General features: G+C 40.3%; 1 protein-coding gene across 2 annotated transcripts in view; it reads right to left on the reverse strand.

Annotated features, from left to right (window-relative positions):
• Positions 1-18,586, reverse strand: part of NSMCE2 (NSE2 (MMS21) homolog, SMC5-SMC6 complex SUMO ligase) — a 216,565-nt gene that overhangs the window by 174,871 nt on the left and 23,108 nt on the right. For both annotated transcript variants that reach the window (XM_049633493.1, XM_049633495.1), the window contains exon 3: positions 2,707-2,813. In XM_049633493.1, the coding sequence (XP_049489450.1) occupies positions 2,707-2,813 (107 nt within the window). The remainder of the gene's footprint in view (positions 1-2,706; positions 2,814-18,586) is intronic.

Genomic DNA, 18,586 nt, shown 5'->3' on the forward strand with positions numbered 1-18,586 from the left:
TCTGTGATGATGTAAAGACATTTTTTTAACTTTCTAGAACTGTATGAAAATTCACAAACAGAAAGACCAGCGGGTGGATCGCAATTTTGGCAAATGTTGTAGCGATGGAAACACGACTTGCCTTTAAGATCTTGTTCCACCTTTTAAACGAACGTTTGGACATCTGAGTTTGCAAAAACCCAGTATCTTATGTCTCCATCAAATTTTATGAATGTCAAAGGTTTGACACATAGTCTCTAATCTGATTCACACAATAATCTCATGAAATAGGCAGGCCAAGAATTATATAGATGAAGAGCATGAGGTTCCTAAAGGTTAACTTTCTTGACTCAGGATCTAACTTAGCAAATGGAAGAACTATGGATGGAAGAGTCTCTGATCCCTAGGCCACTGCTATTCCCAAAGAGCTACACCACTCTGGCCCCTCTCAAAGTGCTGCTCATTCTTTACTCCTTGCCAAAATAAGCAGTAAGAGAGCAATGTCCATAACTTCAAGTATGTAAGGAGTACACAGCATATATATAAAGTGTAAAGTATGTCCCTCAAAATAATAATGGTCATATCCCCCGCTATGGCCCCACATGGTTTCAGGTCAGAGAAACCTCATAAATATGATTTGCGATTCTTGGTCTTGTATCACACTGATGTGGAGGGCACCACTTTGCATCAGAAAAAGACAAAAAACATGTTTTCTCCTCTTATGAAAGACCAGAATCACTAAATCCAAGTTGCTCCAAAATCTAGTGTAAGGTTAGGGCTGGAAAGTAGGGTAAACTCAAAGTATAATCTTTCCTGTTTAGTAGGGTGGGGATTATAGGGTAGCGTCTCAAGAAAAAAAGAAATGCTGTTAACTACTGAATGAATATTGGTGAAGGTTTCTTTTCTTTTTTTCGTGCTTCTTGTCTTTTTTTTTTTTTTTTAATGGGTGACTTGGCTTTATGAAGGAGGAAGAGGTCAATTCTTTACATAAAACACCTTAAACATCTGTGAATCCTAGAGTTTAACAGAGAAGAAAATCACATTAAGTTCTTTAACTGCCAAAATCTATTTTCTTATCTATACTGTACCCTGTGCTATTACATTTGCACAACAGCCAAGTTAAAGATAGAAAGGTCGATCAAATAACCTCCACTGAATGTAAGGGTCAAAGCAGAATTGATCCATATAATAGGCCTAACCCTGATCTTGGTTGAAAATATATTTAGTCTATAAAGTCAGCCTTGTTCTTTTAAGTCAGTGTTCTCCAACGCTGAATACATATTAGAATGAGGTTTTTTTTTTAAATATACTGGTGCCCCAATCCTGCTCCAGAAATGAAATCAGAATCTCATTAGAATTAGGAACGGGCTGGTTCTGAGGGTCAGCTAGAGTTGAAAACCTCTGGTCTAATAAGCGCTTTTTGTTATCCAGTTTCAAATGCCCCAACGTGATGTCACTTTCATATTTTCCTATGGAAGGAATACTCCTAGTCCCAGTACTCATAGTGACAATGGTAAGAAACATCATACTTTTACAAGCTGAATGAGTTTACTACTTCTTGGCTACAAAGCAGATATTCTTAAGTCACAAATACTACACTTAAACACTAACCATTAAAATTTTTTTTTAAATTTTTTTCAAAACTTCATAGAACTATGAACATATAACTATGCAATGCTCATTTAATTATAGCTTAAGTAATAAACTATTTTCAAAAACGTATCTTCCACTGAATAGTAGCCAGTCTTATAAGATATTTGATTTTTGGAATTTTCCCATAGATAGAAGTAAGAAAAGGCAAATAAAGAAACCAGAAGTACCAGATACCCTATTACACAGGTATCTGAAATCAGTTCAAAGGGGAGTTTCCACTGCTCAGAGGACAAAGGACTTCTCAGAAATATTACTGCAATCATATTGCTCATTTCTTACTCAACCCGGTACTGCTGAAACGGATGTTGCCATGTTCCCACCTTAACTGCCTTATGTGTTGTTCCTGTGACAGCTGGAGTCAACAAAGATAAGTTTGGCTCCTGGAAAAACCAAAATGTCAGCCTTCTTTATTTTTAAACTTGCTCTAGAATTCTCCTATATTATCTGATCCTATGAATTTGACAATAGCTGCATATTAGGTCAAGCTAGAGAAGGAGTAACTCAGCCTGGTCTAAACCTTGTGCGGAAGTAAACATAACAATAAAAACACATTCTATGCAGTTTTTAGATTTTATAAAAATCTACTCGCGTTCAAAGTAGGCTTACACTAAAGATTTCAAGACCAAAAAAATGCATAATATTCTAATGTTTTGAAAAAAATGTTTTAATGTTTAATTTTTTTTTTTTTTTTTTTTGAGAGAGAGAGAGAGACAGAACATGAGTGGGGAAAGGGTAGAAAGAGAGAGGGAGACACAGAATCTGAAGCAGGCTCAGGGTCTGAGCTGTCAGCACAGACCCCAACGTGGGGCTCGAACTCACAAACTGAGATCATGACCTGAGCAGACTGAGCCACCCAGGCGCCCAAGGCATAATATTCTAATTAAACCTAGGTGGCCTAGCTGGGAAAACACTTCCGATTCCTTTTCTATAAACTTCTTAATTAAAAAGAAATTAACAGCTGCTACAGTAACGCTAAGGACATATGAAAGGATGGAGGAAATTTTGATTTAGTGTTTCTGTTTTCAGGTCAGTGAATTGTAACCAAGTATTACCAGGTGAATAGTATAAACTTACATGATTTATCGCAGACTGAACAGCCTTTACGTAATGGCTTAGTTCCCGATCCATCATGGCCAATTCAACCATTGCCTTGTCCATACTGTATTCGCTACTCACTTCAGCTGAAAGAAAAAGAAAGCAATTATTGTTTTCAATTTAAAATGTCATCTCTGAAAAAGGTGCTCCAATCTAATTATTATCAATCAAGGATCTAAGCAATTTTGTAAAAGGTAGTACCTGTTGTCTGAAGACCTCCTTAACATATGTCTGTTTCACTCAAAATTCTAAGAATATACTCGGTAGAAGAAGGCTCAAAAGTTGGAGTGGAAAAAAAAGCAGACTCAGACCTAGGAGTTCCTAAGATTGTGCCACTTAGTTGTATGATCTTAAACCAACCACGACACTTCGCTCAGCCTCAGTTTCCTTTTTGGTTAAAGCAGCCCCAGTCATGTATCTGCAATTGAACCTCACGGGACTATTAAAGATCAAATAAGAAAGATTTTCATTTCTAGTAGGTTAGGTTATGTGGACCAATTCTACTGAAAACCATGAAAACAATCAGATAAAACAGGAAGGAAGGAGGGTGCAAGGAAGGAAGGAAGGAAGGAAGGAAGGAAGAAAGGAATAGGAGGGGGGGAGGGAGGGAGAATTCTTAAAAACAAGAGTCACAAGATAGAAACAATCAGGCAAAATCTAAAGAAAACGGAAAAAGAAAAGCAGAGCACAGAACACCAAAGTTGCATAGCCTGCCCCCAGGCAGCTGGGTCTCTACTCCTCGGAATAGAAGAAGGAACCAGAGGTAATGCCACCCTGTTCTGCCGGGCTGTGGCAAGGTTGGCCTTGGCCACTGAGCAGGACAGAGGTAAGAGGGAGAGACAACAAACCTGTTTCTTAAAAAGTGTGACCACAAGCCAGTTCTCCTGGTTCTGCAGCCTAGGCTACCCTGGGGAACCTAAGCTGTGATCTTGGCGTGAGGTGGTCTCACCCCGAAAGCACCCACAGGTACTGCCCTCTGGAGGAGACATTTTAATCCTTGGTCTCAAATAATCCCTGCAAGTAATTACGAAGGAGAATGAGCAGATCACAGAGGGAAAAGGTAAAAACCTTACAAACACAAGAAAACAAGACACCAAGAGTAAGAATCAGCAGAAACAGATCCACAAATGTTTCAGAGACTGGAATATTCTACCAGTTACTGGAATTCTACTAGTTAGAATATGAAACAACCATGCTTACTCTGTTGATAAAATACCTGATGCCACAAGAGACTATGAAGAGTGACTGGAACAGCGGAAAAGCGGGGTAATGTTCTTAAGTGCTTTTAAATGTATTTTTCCCGCCAACCTCTAAACATACAATTTAATAGATCAGGAAAAGATCAAGAGCGTGAAATAATGCAAATGTTAACATTAAAAGAGCTGAACAAAAAGAAAGTAAAACTAACTTACGCAATCACTTTTGGGAATGCACATAGTCCATTCACATACCTTAGCTCACACAAACGTCAGTATTTCTTGTCTACTCTGAAGAACAATGTGACAGATCATCCCAAAGTCATGAAATAACGGAAAACGCACTTACATTTTGGCTTTTGGAAGTGATTTTCCTAGACTTTAAAGTGGTATTTTGATCTTACAGTAGTCAGTGATGAGCACATTTTAGAAAGAGTCTCCTGGATGAACCTGCTTCTGGTAGAATGCCTCCTAGCTTGTTAACACCCAGAATCCACACTGTATCTGTACGCGTATCTCATTACAGGGCTTTTCGTTTGTTTTTGAGGAAGGGGAAGGGGCAATGTTTATGTAAGAAAAACCTGTATTTACATTCCCCAAATTAAATACATTTTTAACAAAATGGTGTATGAGAAAGGACTCAAGTCATATTGCAAATAAAACCGTTAGACTGTCACTCACAGGTCAGTGTTGTGAAATGTGCACATGTTAACAAGGGAGACAAGCTGTTGAGGTGTTGCTGATACCAACATGGATCCGGTGCTATGCAGACAACAACTGCTTGGTTTGTGACTTATATAAGGCAGGCGTTTTACTGCGTCTGGTTAATCAGTGGAATTCAATATACTGTTAGCAATCTCCCTCTGGGATTAAATGACTTTATTTTAGAAAGCAAGTAAAAATGTGCCTTTGACATTAAAAATGCTATGAAAGAGTTTGCAAAATAAAATAAATGGGATCACAGTTTTCATTATCAAGGTCCCACAGATGCTAGTCAGACTTGAACCAGATGGCAATCTCAGATATAAGGCCAAGGAAACCTTCCCCACAAAGGAGAAAACGAGTGATAGCTGCTGGGTCGGGGTTGGAGGGCATGAAGCCTGAGGGAAGAATCTTTGGAGGCCATCTGTGGCTTCCTGCAGCCTCACCTAAGGCTCCAGGGCTCAAAGAATGTTGGGACAAGCAGAAGAACCTAAGTGATGAATCGTGCAGCCTGAGGCAAGAGAGGGAAAACACCAGAAAAGATCAGGAAGCCAGTCCGAGAGGAACTGAGAATCACACTCCACCTGAAGGTGACGCCCAGTGCCCAGTCCGCTAACTAGACCAGAGACCTAAGAACTAGAAGGAGGCCCCTTGGCAAAAGAAATCTGGAAGAAAGGCCAGGAGGACATCCCCGTCAAGTAGCAATCTTTAGGATTCTTTCGTGTTCTTCTTGTTAACCTTTCTTTCCCAACTGCGATAATAATCTCTTTTAACACTGTGAGGTGTATTCACGTTTCAGAAACGGCACAGGGAACCTGTGTCCTGCCCTACGAAAGAATCAACGTGAGGAAAGAGCATAGTGTTGCATGAAAAAGGCAAACAGGCCAAAATAAATCCCCCAAAGGATTCAAGAGGAACTGGGAATGACCAAGGACACATGGGGCTGGCTGTTGTCTAAAGAGTGGGCGTGGGCTGGGGTGGGTATGTGGACAGCCTGCTCCTTTACTACACAATATATCATCCCACTATCAAAATTTCCCCAGCCTACAGGAAAGTCCTAAAAATCTACACCAAACTAAATCCTACACATCCTTCAAGGGATGAACTCAAGCCCTACCTGTTTTTCTTTTAATTTCTAGCATTTATTCATTTTTGAAAGGCAGAGAGAGACAGAGCGCTAATGGGGGAGGGGCAGAGAGAGAGGGAGACACTGAAACAGAAGCAGGCTCTGAGCTGTCAGCACAGAGCCCGACGTGGGGCTCGAACTCATGGACTGCGAGACCATGACCTGAGCTGAAGTCGGCCCCTTAACTGACTGAGCCACCCAGGTGACCCCCCCCCTTTTTTTTTTTAATGTTTGTTTATTTTTTTGAGAGAAAGAGAGACAGAAAACTAGTGGGGGAGAGGCAGAGAGAGAGGGAGACACAGAATCCGAAGCAGGCTCCAGGCTCTGAGCTGTCAGCACAGAGCCTGACTTGGGGCTCGAACTCACAAGCTGTGAGATCATGACCTAAGTCGAAGTTGGGCGCATAACTGACTGAGCCATCCAGGCGCCCCTGCCCTACCTGCTTCTAAACCATACCAGCCTAGGAGGATCTCCTCCTTCACTTAATTTCTCTTAACCACTATACTTGATACTTTGGTACTTTTAATCACAAACAATCTTGTTTTCTTACATGCATTTGTCTCTCCAAACACAGTTGAACCCATCTGACCGCAAGCACGATGCCTTAATGATCCTGGGATCCAATAAAGAATTACAGCGCCTCTTCCAGCAATGTTCTCACATGCCGTTAATAAATTTGAAAATTAAAATTTCGCCAAACTGTGAATTGTCCTGCCTCAGATATTGTATTGAATTAAAATGTAAGAAAGAGGGACATCTGGGTGGCTCAGTCAGTTAAGTGTTGACTCTTGATTTCGGCTCAGGTCACCATCTCATGGTTTGTGAGACTGAGCCCTGCGTAGGGCTCTACGCCGACAGCTCGGAGCCTGCGTGGGGTTCTCTGTCTCCCTGTCTCTCTGCCCCTCCTCCCACACACACATTCTCTCTCTCAAAAGAAATATTCAAAAAATAAAATGTAAAGAAGACACATGATATAAACTGCTTTGCCTATTATATTTTCATTGTGACTTCCATCGGAAAAAGGCTGGCACCAACACGTGGAGGCAAGGTAGGCGGGCGGGGGGGGGGGGGGGGAGAAGCACACAAATCATGTTAAAATGTACAGAATGACAATCTCGGAGAGGAAATTATTACTGTACCACAAAAGCCTGGCATTAGAAGAGATCGGTGAGGATGATAAAGCATGGAAAGCAGTAACAAACAATGAAAAAAATACGTAATAATAATAGCTGTAGCTAACAATTAGTAAGCACTTTATTATGTGCCAAGACTATACTGAGCACACCATTTACAGTAAACCTCACGACAACTTTTTTATATGTACCTTACACATGAGAAAAGCGAAAAACTGAGCAGCGGAAGGAGCTTGCTCAGCACCATAAAGGTAGTGAGCGCACAGCTAGGCGGCCAACTCAGGCTTCCCGGTGGTGAAGTCTGTGCGCTTGCCCATCTGTGCTAACAGGTGCTTAAACAGGAGGAGAAGGAAGCACCTCCAAGTCCTCCTCCGTGACTATCCAGGGAACAAGCCCTCAGTGGGGACGAAGTCCTGGCCCCAAGCTTCATCTCAGCCCCTGATCCATTCTAAGTAAGGTACTGGCTATGCCACTCAAATGCTATCGGAGTTCCTTAACATAGACGAAACCGGTAACAGAAAGAAAATGATTGTTCCCTTTCAGAAGATTACTAGCTTTTCATGTCGGTGAAGAGAGTGACCTTGCACATCAGCAAGGCCAGTTGGAGAGGCTGGAAGCACAACCAAGTCACCCGCCAAATGCTAGGAGATAAGGAAATGGACTCCAGCTGCTAAGAAATCAAACCTGCATGAGGTCAAAAGCAGCAGCAGCAAGAGCAGCAGCAGCAGCAGCAGCAGCAGCAGCAAGAGACATGGAAGCAGCAGCCAGGCAAGCACAGCAGCGAAGCAATGCTCAAGGGGAAGGGGAAAGTCCTGGAGTCTTCGTGTTGCAGAGATACTTCTGAGCGGAGCCTGTGGCAGGCAAACCATTTCTATCACCCGCGCCTCTGAGTGCCTTCCCCCGCCAAACGGGGTCTGGGGAGTCTAGGAATATTTACATTTCTTCGATGTGCCATTCAGTAAGCATTTATTTATTATAATCAAGCCTTGCTTGTATTAATGAAATGAACATATATAGGTGATACACTTGAACATTCATTTATAAGCCAATAAATACATAGGGAAGTCTCATGGAGAGAGCTTGGTGAGTCCACGAATCCCGAATAACAAACACATCTGGCACGCTAATTAGGGAACTGTTCCAAGAAGTTAGCACAATAACTAGCTGAAATATATCCCCCCACCCCACCCGGGCAAATCAAGTCCAGAGGGCACAGATAATCTTTGATTTACATTATAAAGTGATAACTGTTTCTCTAAGTATGCCAGTCCTGGGGATGTCCTCCTACAAATCTGCGTGTCTACACGCCGAGATCCTGGTCAGCACCATCCCAAACACTCGAAGAACTTTTAAAAGGTTATTTAGACCAGAGAGAGCCACAGAATTAAACCCGTTTTAAAAAGATGGGTTTTCTTTGATTTTTCTTTTTCCTGTTCAGTGGCAAACCTTAGAAAAATCAAAAATGATAGTCACTGAAGGAGGGCTTCTTTTACACTGAAGCACTCTGATATTTTTACAGTACAAAAAGTCTCTGAATGGATGCAGTTGGCCTGCATATGATTTTCCTAAAGTCAAACAAACCTATAATTATGCAATCTAAGCAGCCGCGCTTTTCATTAGACACGTCATCTGTTACTCAATGTCAAAATGCACTAACAGCAATATTATAACTATTACTATTCCCTGTTTGAAGTGTTGAATAGGCATTAAAGTTACACGATCTGTAGAACACACTAAGCAGAAGTGGGTGATTTCGTGTTGCAATCGCTTCAACTTAAAACAAAATTCATGAGGCTTCAATGAGAGGAAGGTGATGGCAGGAACAAGTTATAAAAGCAAAACAGTTAACAGTCAATGCCAGTTGCTTGACTGTGAAAGACCAGGGCAAAATGAGAAGAAACAGATCTGAGAAAAGGAATGGAAGGGAGGTGACAAACTAGCTATTTTTACAAATGTAGATTCATGTAAGACAAATGCCAAGTCCCCTGTTTAGGACCAAAAGATGCAGGTAATAAGCCTGCAGCAATACGGGAATTGTTACGTAGCACAGTGTGGACTCCTAAGAGTTTATTATCCAGGGTGAGTTCCAAGATTGGTGAGGGTCTGTTCACACCTTATTTGCTCAATATAGTGCCATTTTAGGCAAATGGCTAGAAATGGGGAAGCAGAAGATTCTTTACCTTGGCTTCCCCAAGTCCAGTGGGCATGGACCTCAAGCTCTCATTCCAGACCGGTGACCATTTTGGCAAGAATGGAAGGTATCACCTCTGACCAACTATTCTAAATAAGGCCCTTCCCTAGCCACGCTGCCTGTAACTGCAGCCTAAGGCATGTATGTACGGAGAGAAATAAACTCTCTTCCCCTAGGCCCAAGCCCTGAGGTTTGGGAAACAGCTGAAACGGCTGAGCACACAGCACCTAGAGCCAAGTTCTCTTACCACCCTCCCGGTCCTCAGGAGAACCGCCTTCAGTGAAACAGACATGAAAAAGAGGACATTTTCCCTCCTCTTTCCCCTAGCATGTCCATACACATCTTTGTATTACCTCTCTACACTACCAGATGTCTCTTTGCTTTGCTCTGCTGTTCTCTATGATCTCAGCCACAGATCCCTTTCCAGAATCCTCCCTAATCTCCAGAATAGGACTAAATGCTTCATGTCTTATAGGTCCATAAAACTTCTCTACTTTTACAACTAGGACACATGTGAATGTGTGTGTGTTAGGGGGCACGCCCAAGACAAATTTCACCTACTTAACCTTTCCAACTTTTTGTTCCTGATTCAAATGTATAGTTTTGCCCCTGGCCAAGTTGTTTCCTGAAATTTTGTCCTAAATAAATAAAAATTGCAGAATCGGGTGTTCTTCCCCCCCTACAAAGTCATGTGCAAGCATTTCTGAACAGGAACCATACCAATTACATAGAGTTGATTAAATTCAACTCCATGCATTTTATCAATAAAATGCCAGACTAAGACAAAGCAGCCATTTAGTGTTCTTATGGGGTTGCTGACTCCAATTCAACATGAATCACACACTCAGAAGGATCTGATAAATATTCAATGCCATCAAGTACATATGTCCATTTTGGCAAGGAGAAGGAAAGAAAATGGGGCAGGGGAATTGCCTGATTGTCCTTTAAGTTTCCTAGAACAGATGGGCCAAGGAATAGAAAGAGTTTACTTTCTGAAACAGAGATATATCTTCCTAATCTCTTCAGTGATTCGTCTATATTTTATAAACAAGAAATTTCTTCTTTCTGGGTGAACTCAAATAAATGATGATATAAACCATACCTTTCCCTCTCTCTACACACACACACACCCCTTCCTCCCTTAAAATATAGCTCCAACCATATCTAGCAACATATATCTACATACACACCTACCTCTATGAGTGGGTGTGTGTGTGTGTTTTTCCTGGCAGCCTAGTATTAAGCAATCATTATATATTCATCAGGAGTCAAATTTAATGACTTACTCACTGCTTGAGCAATATTTAATAGAAACTTGTTACTTCTCACTACACTGTACTTTAGCCATAATTATTCCTCCCCACAGATATTAGTGTGGAGGAAAAGTTAAAACCAAATCCACATTCTGTAACTGCCTCCCACCAGAGGTAATAGTGAAGAACGTAACAGTGTGTAGCATGAAGTGGTCTGCCAACTAGAAACACAATGAATATGGGGGAAATCTTTAAGAAATATTGACCTTCATAATCCTCTTTACTTATCTATACAATTTTCTTGTCAATAATACAGAAGAGGGATTAACAATACAGTGTCAATATTGAGTTACAATAATATGGTAAACTCAAAAAGCCAGCTCTGGAGTCAGCTTACATTCAAATCTAGGCTATATTACTTGCTAGCTATGTGGTCTTTGGTTAGTCACCAGATCAGTTTCCTCTTCTGTATAATGGGTACAATAACCATATCTAAATTATAAAGCTGATATGAAGACTAAAGGAGAAAACAGACAAAACGATCAGCACGGGGCCTGGCTCACAGTAAACGCAAACAAAATATCTGCCGTTGAAATTACTGCAGAATGGGAACTACTCTGCAAATGTAATCAGTCTAAATGCTGAAAGCATTCTACCCTTAGAACTGTAAGTTGTCAAGTGAAGGTCACCTCCTTAAACTCTCTTGGCTGCTTTTACCAACTTGACACCAAGGCACTAAGCTGAACCCACAAAACTATGATGCTCAATGAGAGAAGCTCTGTAAACCTCCCCATGCCAACTAATGTCCAGAAACTCATTTGCCTAATAATATATGCTTCAGTACTTACTATATGCCAAGTGAGGGGGCGGGGGTGGTTTCAAGCAAGGAGCACCTAACCCTGCCCACAGAAGGTAGGAAAAGGTTCAACAGGTGAGGGGATAAACGTGTCATATCTTGAGAGGCGAGTGAAGTGTGCACCAGAGGTTCACAGACTGAAGTAGCACCTAAACACGCCTCTCACCCCTTTCCACAGAGGCTGACTTCAAGTTTAAATTCTCAGACAAGAAGAGGAGCATGACAGAGATTAAAAGAGGGAACAAATAAATCTTCGCTGAGCACCGACAATGTGCCAGGCCCTTTGAACATACTACTCATTCTATCCTTTGTTGCAACAATGAATTAGGTGTCATTAAATGTAATTTGATAAGGAAACTGATACCCCTAGAGGTTAACTCATTTGCCTTGGGTCACACACTTAACAAATGGCGGAGTTAGGAACTGACCTCAGGTCCAAGGTAAAGTTAGCATAGAAGGCACACGCGACAAGGGTCTGAACTACCACACAGAAATAAATAATACGCTCATGCAAAAGTCATGGAGTAATAAATAATTGGTTCTCTAGCTAAAGGAATTCTCCTAAACATTACTTTCTTGTCTGTGTGTGTGTGTGTGTGTGTGTGTGTGTGTGTGTGTGAGAGAGAGAGAGAGAGAGAGAGAGAGAGAGAGAGAGAAAGTGAAATTAACTTAAATAGTTCTACCTCAGAGGAATGGAGACCATGCTTCATTATAGATACAGGTATTTCCTTAGAACACATAGTTAATATTAAACCACCATGGTAAAGGTATAACTCAAAATATGGCTTCAAATAAATTCTATGAAGGATTAAGTTCACAAAATCATAGAAATTGGTCTCTGGATACAATCTGGTCTCTACCAGTCATCAAAAGCACTACGAATGTCAGGTGATGAGTATCTACCATTTTAAAATATGCCCACTGGCCTTTTTTGGCTACCTATTACAAGGCCCTTGAGCCTTCAAGGTCAAATCTGTCTTTTCTATGACTTAAACCCTTTTTCTATACCCTTCTTGCCCATTTCTTCCTATCTAATCTCCTCACAGACTGGAAAGAAATAGTCAATTCAAGGCAGCAAGCAATAGTTACAGCAGCATTTCCAACCAACATAATTTCAATGACTGCCATCTCTCCCTGGTCTTCAAGTCCTCGGCTGTGTCCAAATTCTAGCTAAAATGTGACGATCCCAGGAGGCTTAAGGAACAGATCCTGGCTTTAACCTGGTTCAACACCAAAGTGAAGGCACTGTCTTTGCTCGTGGCAGCAAAGACAAAAGGAAGTGGGCTTAAACCTCATGTGACTATTGAGGAAATTAAATGAGAACATAGATAAAGCACCCAACAGGCTGTCTTAAACACTGTAGACTCTTTTTTTTTTTTTAATTTTTTTTTTTTCAACGTTTTTAATTTATTTTTGGGACAGAGAGAGACAGAGCATGAACGGGGGAGGGGCAGAGAGAGAGGGAGACACAGAATCGGAAACAGGCTCCAGGCTCCGAGCCATCAGCCCAGAGCCTGACGCGGGGCTCGAACTCACGGACCGCGAGATCGTGACCTGGCTGAAGTCGGACGCTTAACCGACTGCGCCACCCAGGCGCCCCCACTGTAGACTCTTAATAAATGCAGTCTACTGTGCTGTTAACTGAGTGTACTTTGCAATATGCCCAATACAAGTCTTCTATTTCACTTAAGCAAGTACCGACTGCTATTTATTTTATTTTATTTTTTTGCCAAGTACCGATTAAATCATGGAGTCATCTCATCCACTTTTTAAAATTAACAAAGCATACGGTTGAGAAATTAATTAAGCACACAGCTCAAAAATTCCAATAGTATAATGATGTGGTGTCTCCAGTCCCCAAACTCCCTCCCCAGAAGCAACCACCATAATGAGGAAGTATTTCCACTCCGTGTTAATGTTCTATGTATAAGGTACCTTCTTTTAAAAAGGACAACGGAAACTAAGGCAAACAAATTTATCTGGGAAACATCATGAACATATTAAAAACAAGAAAGGAGAGATGCTAAAGGAAGAATACAATTTGGGTGTTAGAGGGGAACTTCCATTCACTCATCGGACAAATATTTACCAAGCACAGACCATGTGCCCGGCACTGTGTTAGGTGCCCTGGACAGAGCAGCAAACAAGGTAAACACTGTAACTTTTCTCAAACAGCTTATACAAACTTCCACTCCATGCAAAAATTCCTAAAAAGCCCTGATATGACTATTATGCCTTTGTTTGGCTCTAGGTGTGGTGGGAAAGCTTGCTCTCTGCCAAACTCCTCTAATTATTAGAGCCCTTCCAAAGAGAGAGCTGATTAATCATCGCCCTAAAACAATTCTAGGCAATGACAACAATAAATGTGAATTACTCTTTCACACACATTAACTTATTCACACCTCATAACCTCCATCCATACAGAGTGATTTTACTCTCGGTGTTATATGGTTGAGGAAATTGAGGCTCGGGGAGGTTAAGAGATTCCACCCAAATCATGCTTCAGTAGCAGAAGTAGGACTTGAACCCTGGTCCTCAACTGCGGAGCTGCAGAAGAGCTATGTAGTGAGCCACACAGAAACAGTCAACTCTTTCAGATCACAATGTTTCAAAGATCTGAAGATGGCTATGAAATATTTCCTACCTGTGAGCCTTTGCTTCTCCAGAATAAATAATGATCATCAAGTTGGCCGGCCTTTATCTCAACATGCTTTATTTGCTCGTGTCCCTTTTATAGATGTACTCCAGAACTAAAAACAAGTACAGCCATGGATGAACAAATGAAGGCTGTAACAATACTCATTACATGTGTACCACTGTGATCATGGGTGGATTATCAGTTCTTTCAAGAAATTAAATCATAGCTAACATTTATTGAGCACTATGTGCCAGACACCATGCTAAGCAATTTCATTCAAACTTTGTAAGTCTGTGAAGAAGACACTATCATTATCCCCATTTGATGGAACAACAAAAATGGGCTCAGAGAGGGTAAGTACCCTGAACCAAGGTTATATAGCCAATGAGCTGTAGAGGGGACATTCAAACTGGGGTCTATTAAACAACTGAATCCATTCTCCTATCTCAAGAATCATCACCCTTTGGGCATAACCCATTTCTACACGTTGTAAGACTCTGTGTCAAATGTCTTCCTAAGATCTACGCTTGTTAGATTAAAAAGCATCCCTACTTTAGCAGGGAAGTCACCATAATTTAAAAAAAGTGTGGGGGGGTATGAAAAGGAACTAGAGTGATCAAGAACAAAAATATCAAATAAGCTCATAAATGTGAGATCGCGACTCAAAAAAAGGTTAATGATCTTTTTGCTTACACATGGATAGCAACTGCCTTAGACCAGCCTATCTCTGTACTCGTTTTAAATAAATTTATACCGGGAAAAAAAAAATTACAAATGGGGAGTCTACTTTAAAATAGAAAGTTGCTAAAAACACTTTAATTAAATAGAAATTAAGTCTCCCAAAAATATAAAAATAAGTTGGAGGAGACTTGTTGATAAGTTTATTAGATTATAAACCTATGATAGGAACTGCATATCTTCATAATTTACCTCTCAAATGTTGATCTAAGACATCCGAGAAACAGATTTAAGGAAAGCATATGATCTGAGAAACATTTAAGGAAAGCATAAGAGCCACAATCACAAAAGAAGAGAACAACTATATGTCATAATCCTGTCTGCTGGAGGATAATTTCTATGCTTGTGTTTTTGGGAAAGTAAAATAAATTTGAACTGTAGTGAATATGGCATAATGTAAAACTTGCCAAGTCACTCTGCTGTATACTTTAGACTAACACTGTGTCAAACTACAGTCAAATAAAAAAATAAGTAAGTTTGATTTCATGAAAACAATGGCAAATCAATCTGTTAAAACTTAAATTACTGACAGCTCCAGAAAATAAATCTATCATAATTTACCACAAGTATTATAATAACTATTCCATAGGTATAGTTGTACATACACATAGAGCAGGTTCTTAAGAGGAACTTGTAAGTTACAAAGTAATTCTTTTTCCCTTGTGCACCTTATTATTTCTAAGATGTTTTATTTATTTTAACTGACTTAAATTGGTAGTGACTCCCAATACTGTTTCTGTCTTGTCTTCTTTTTTAAATTTTTTTCGCATCTATGTGTTTTTGAGACAGAGACAGAGTGCAAGTGGGGTAGGGGCAGAGAAGGAGACACAGAATCCGAAGCAGGCTCCAGGCTCTGAGCTGTCAGCACAGAGCCCGATGCCAGGCTCGGACTCACGAACCCCAAGATCATGACCCGAGCCTAAGTCAGATACTTAACCGACTGAGCCATCCAGGCGCCCCTCTGTCTTGCCATCTTTAAAAACCTCTTTCCGGGGCGCCTGGGTGGCGCAGTCGGTTAAGCGTCCGACTTCAGCCAGGTCACGATCTCGCGGTCCGTGAGTTCGAGCCCCGCGTCAGGCTCTGGGCTGATGGCTCGGAGCCTGGAGCCTGTTTCCGATCCTGTGTCTCCCTCTCTCTCTGCCCCTCCCCCGTTCATGCTCTGTCTCTCTCTGTCCCAAAAATAAAAATAAAAAACGTTGAAAAAAAATTTTAAAAAAACCTCTTTCCTCTATATTGAAGAAATATTGGTCCGTAAACACTTAAATCTACTAGAAACGGCTCAGAGAACTCTGCTGGGAACAGTAAACTACTTCTGTAATGGGAATTATCAGCTACCAATATCTTTTCCTGGATGACAATTACAGTGAACTGCGAAGTAAGAAATAAAGAACTATTAATATTCAATGAGTAACTAACTGGTTCTGTAACAGTACGCTACTATTTCTAAAATGGGAGGCTCTAGTCAATCACATTCCACAACCAGGCACCAGTCTCGGCAACCGCAGTGAACTGAACCACATGCAAAACCCAAACCCTGAAGTTACCGTAGATCCCTCCCCTCCTAGCATCCTCCACACCTAACTACTCCCCAGGTTCTACCAATTCAGCCCACTAAAGTCAACTATTCTCTCCTTTCCTCCCTTCCCAACTCCAGCTGTGTTAATTTCAATCCTTATTATTTCTTCCTCAGATTATCGATTTGCTTCTTTAGTGACTTCCTTTTTCAATCTCTTCTCCCTCCAATCCTTCTTCCATGTTGTTCCCAATGCTCAGCAACAAATCTGAGGTTACTCTCTTGTTTACCAAAAACCTACCACAGTACTTCCATTTCTGGCCAAGATTGAGTAACAGGGACCAAATTTATTCTCCTCCCTGAAACAACCAAAACGTTCCAACTAAAAATAAAGAAATAATGGCTTGCAAGATACTAGACATCACAGAAGGAAGAAGGAGCAGAGTGATAGGAAACATGAGGTGAAACCTGTTAACTGTCCCATCACTTTACAACCTTCAAGTAGTTTTTAGGCTGCAGGGCATACAGTACCAATTAAAATCTCTGCTGGCTTTTTTTTTTTCTGTAGAAATTGACAAACAAGATTCTAAAATTCATATGGAAAATGCAAATGACCTAGAACAGCCAAAACAACTTGAAAAAGACAAAGTTGGAGGCCCAACCCTATCCAATTTCAAGACTTACTGTAAAACTCCAGTAATCCAAATAGGGTGGTAGTCCAAACAGATCAACAGAACAAAATAGAGTCCAGAAATACAGACGTATATGGACAACTGATTTGACAAAGGAGCTGAGGCAATCCAGTGAAGGATAATCTTTTCAACAAGCTGCTGATACAACTGGCTATTATATGCAAAACAAAACATCTTTGAGCCATATCTCACACCTTGAACCAGATACAGAAATTTAGTCAGAACGGGTCACAGATCTAAATGTAAAACCCAAACCATAAAACTTCTAGAAAAAAATTATGAAGCCAAACCTTGAGATCTTGGGTTAGGAAAAGAGGTCTTAAATACACCAAAGCACAATCTGTAAATTGTGAGAATAAATTGATAAATTGGACATCACAAAAATTTAAAACTTCTGCTTTTCCAAATAATCTGTTAAGAGCACAGACTGGGAGAAAATACTCACAAATCATATATCCCATAAAAAAAAAAACCCATTCAGAATACATATATGTATTCTCAATATCAGATAATAATAATAATAATAAGCCATAACAAATGGGAACAATATTCGGATAGACACTTCACCAAAGAGGTACATGGCAGATAAGCTCATGAAAAAGTATTCAGCATGAATGGTCAGTAGAGAAGTGCAAACTGAAACACCATAAGATACCAGTGCGTATTTATTAGAATAGCTGAAATTAGGAAGACAGACCGCCCACATCAAGTGTTGATGAGGACACGAGAACTACCCTAATGTATCCCCCACACAGATTCCTAATTTTCAGACAACTATATGACTAAAAGATCACATTCTACCATATAATATAGACCCACATTTAATATAATTTCATCTTATCACAATGACTCAGAAGGGACTTCAAATATCATAACGTCTCTCAGTGTCTTCATTATGGTTTTACTATTCCTATAAAAGTATGAAGACATGAGTCAACAGAAATTTTTTACGTAGCAGGTATCAAAGAAACCAGCTTTTAGTCTATAATTACCTCACAAAATTATGATTGCTTTTTATTATAATTTGTTTTCTCCAATGCAGTAGTTCTCAAAGTGTGGCCGCCCCACCAGGTGCATGAGCCCCGCCTGGGAACTTGTTAGAAATGCGGGCTCTCAGGCCGTCCACCAGACAACTGGATCCGGTGGGAAACAGCGATCTGATTCCAAAGTGTGGTAAAATTTGAGAGCCACCATTTTAATGTATGTTTTAAAGTTAAAATCATGAATTTGCCTTTTCTCTGAGACTTTTTGAATTCACAGAATTTTAAGACAAAGAGGAACTGTTACTTCAAATCCACACTTTCAACAAATCTAGAACTCAACCAACTGTTTTCCTATTTTTATACTCCTGAATTATTTCAGGCCTTTTAAAATGCTAGAAAACCAAAACCGAATGTAAGGTCCCATAAATAATGCATTCTACAAAAGCCTTTGTTTTAAAACAAACTTTTCTACTTAAATATCCTAAGTCATTTTACTCACATCTATTTTTGCACCCAACATTCCTTCCAAATTTACCAAAATAGATTTGCTTCTAATTTCAGCTACAAATTGTCAACCTCCAGTGAATATCAGTGCAACTTTTAATTAGGTTCATCTAAATGGAATGGGTTTTTAAAATAATTCTAGTTATAAATTTTAATTGTTTCATAAAGAGATGTAAGATAGAAACAAAATTAAAGCGGAAATGGGGACGTCTGGGGCTAATGATAATTTGCTGAGAGATTTTGAGTTTTCTGGGGCTCAGTTCACTTATTTTTAAGAGGGAGCTGGAGGAGATGACCTGAATAGGCCATTTCAGGTCTAAAGGTCTATAAATCC

The sequence above is a fragment of the Panthera uncia genome, chromosome F2, assembly GCF_023721935.1.
Source record: "Panthera uncia isolate 11264 chromosome F2, Puncia_PCG_1.0, whole genome shotgun sequence".
Classification (NCBI taxonomy): domain Eukaryota; kingdom Metazoa; phylum Chordata; class Mammalia; order Carnivora; family Felidae; genus Panthera; species Panthera uncia.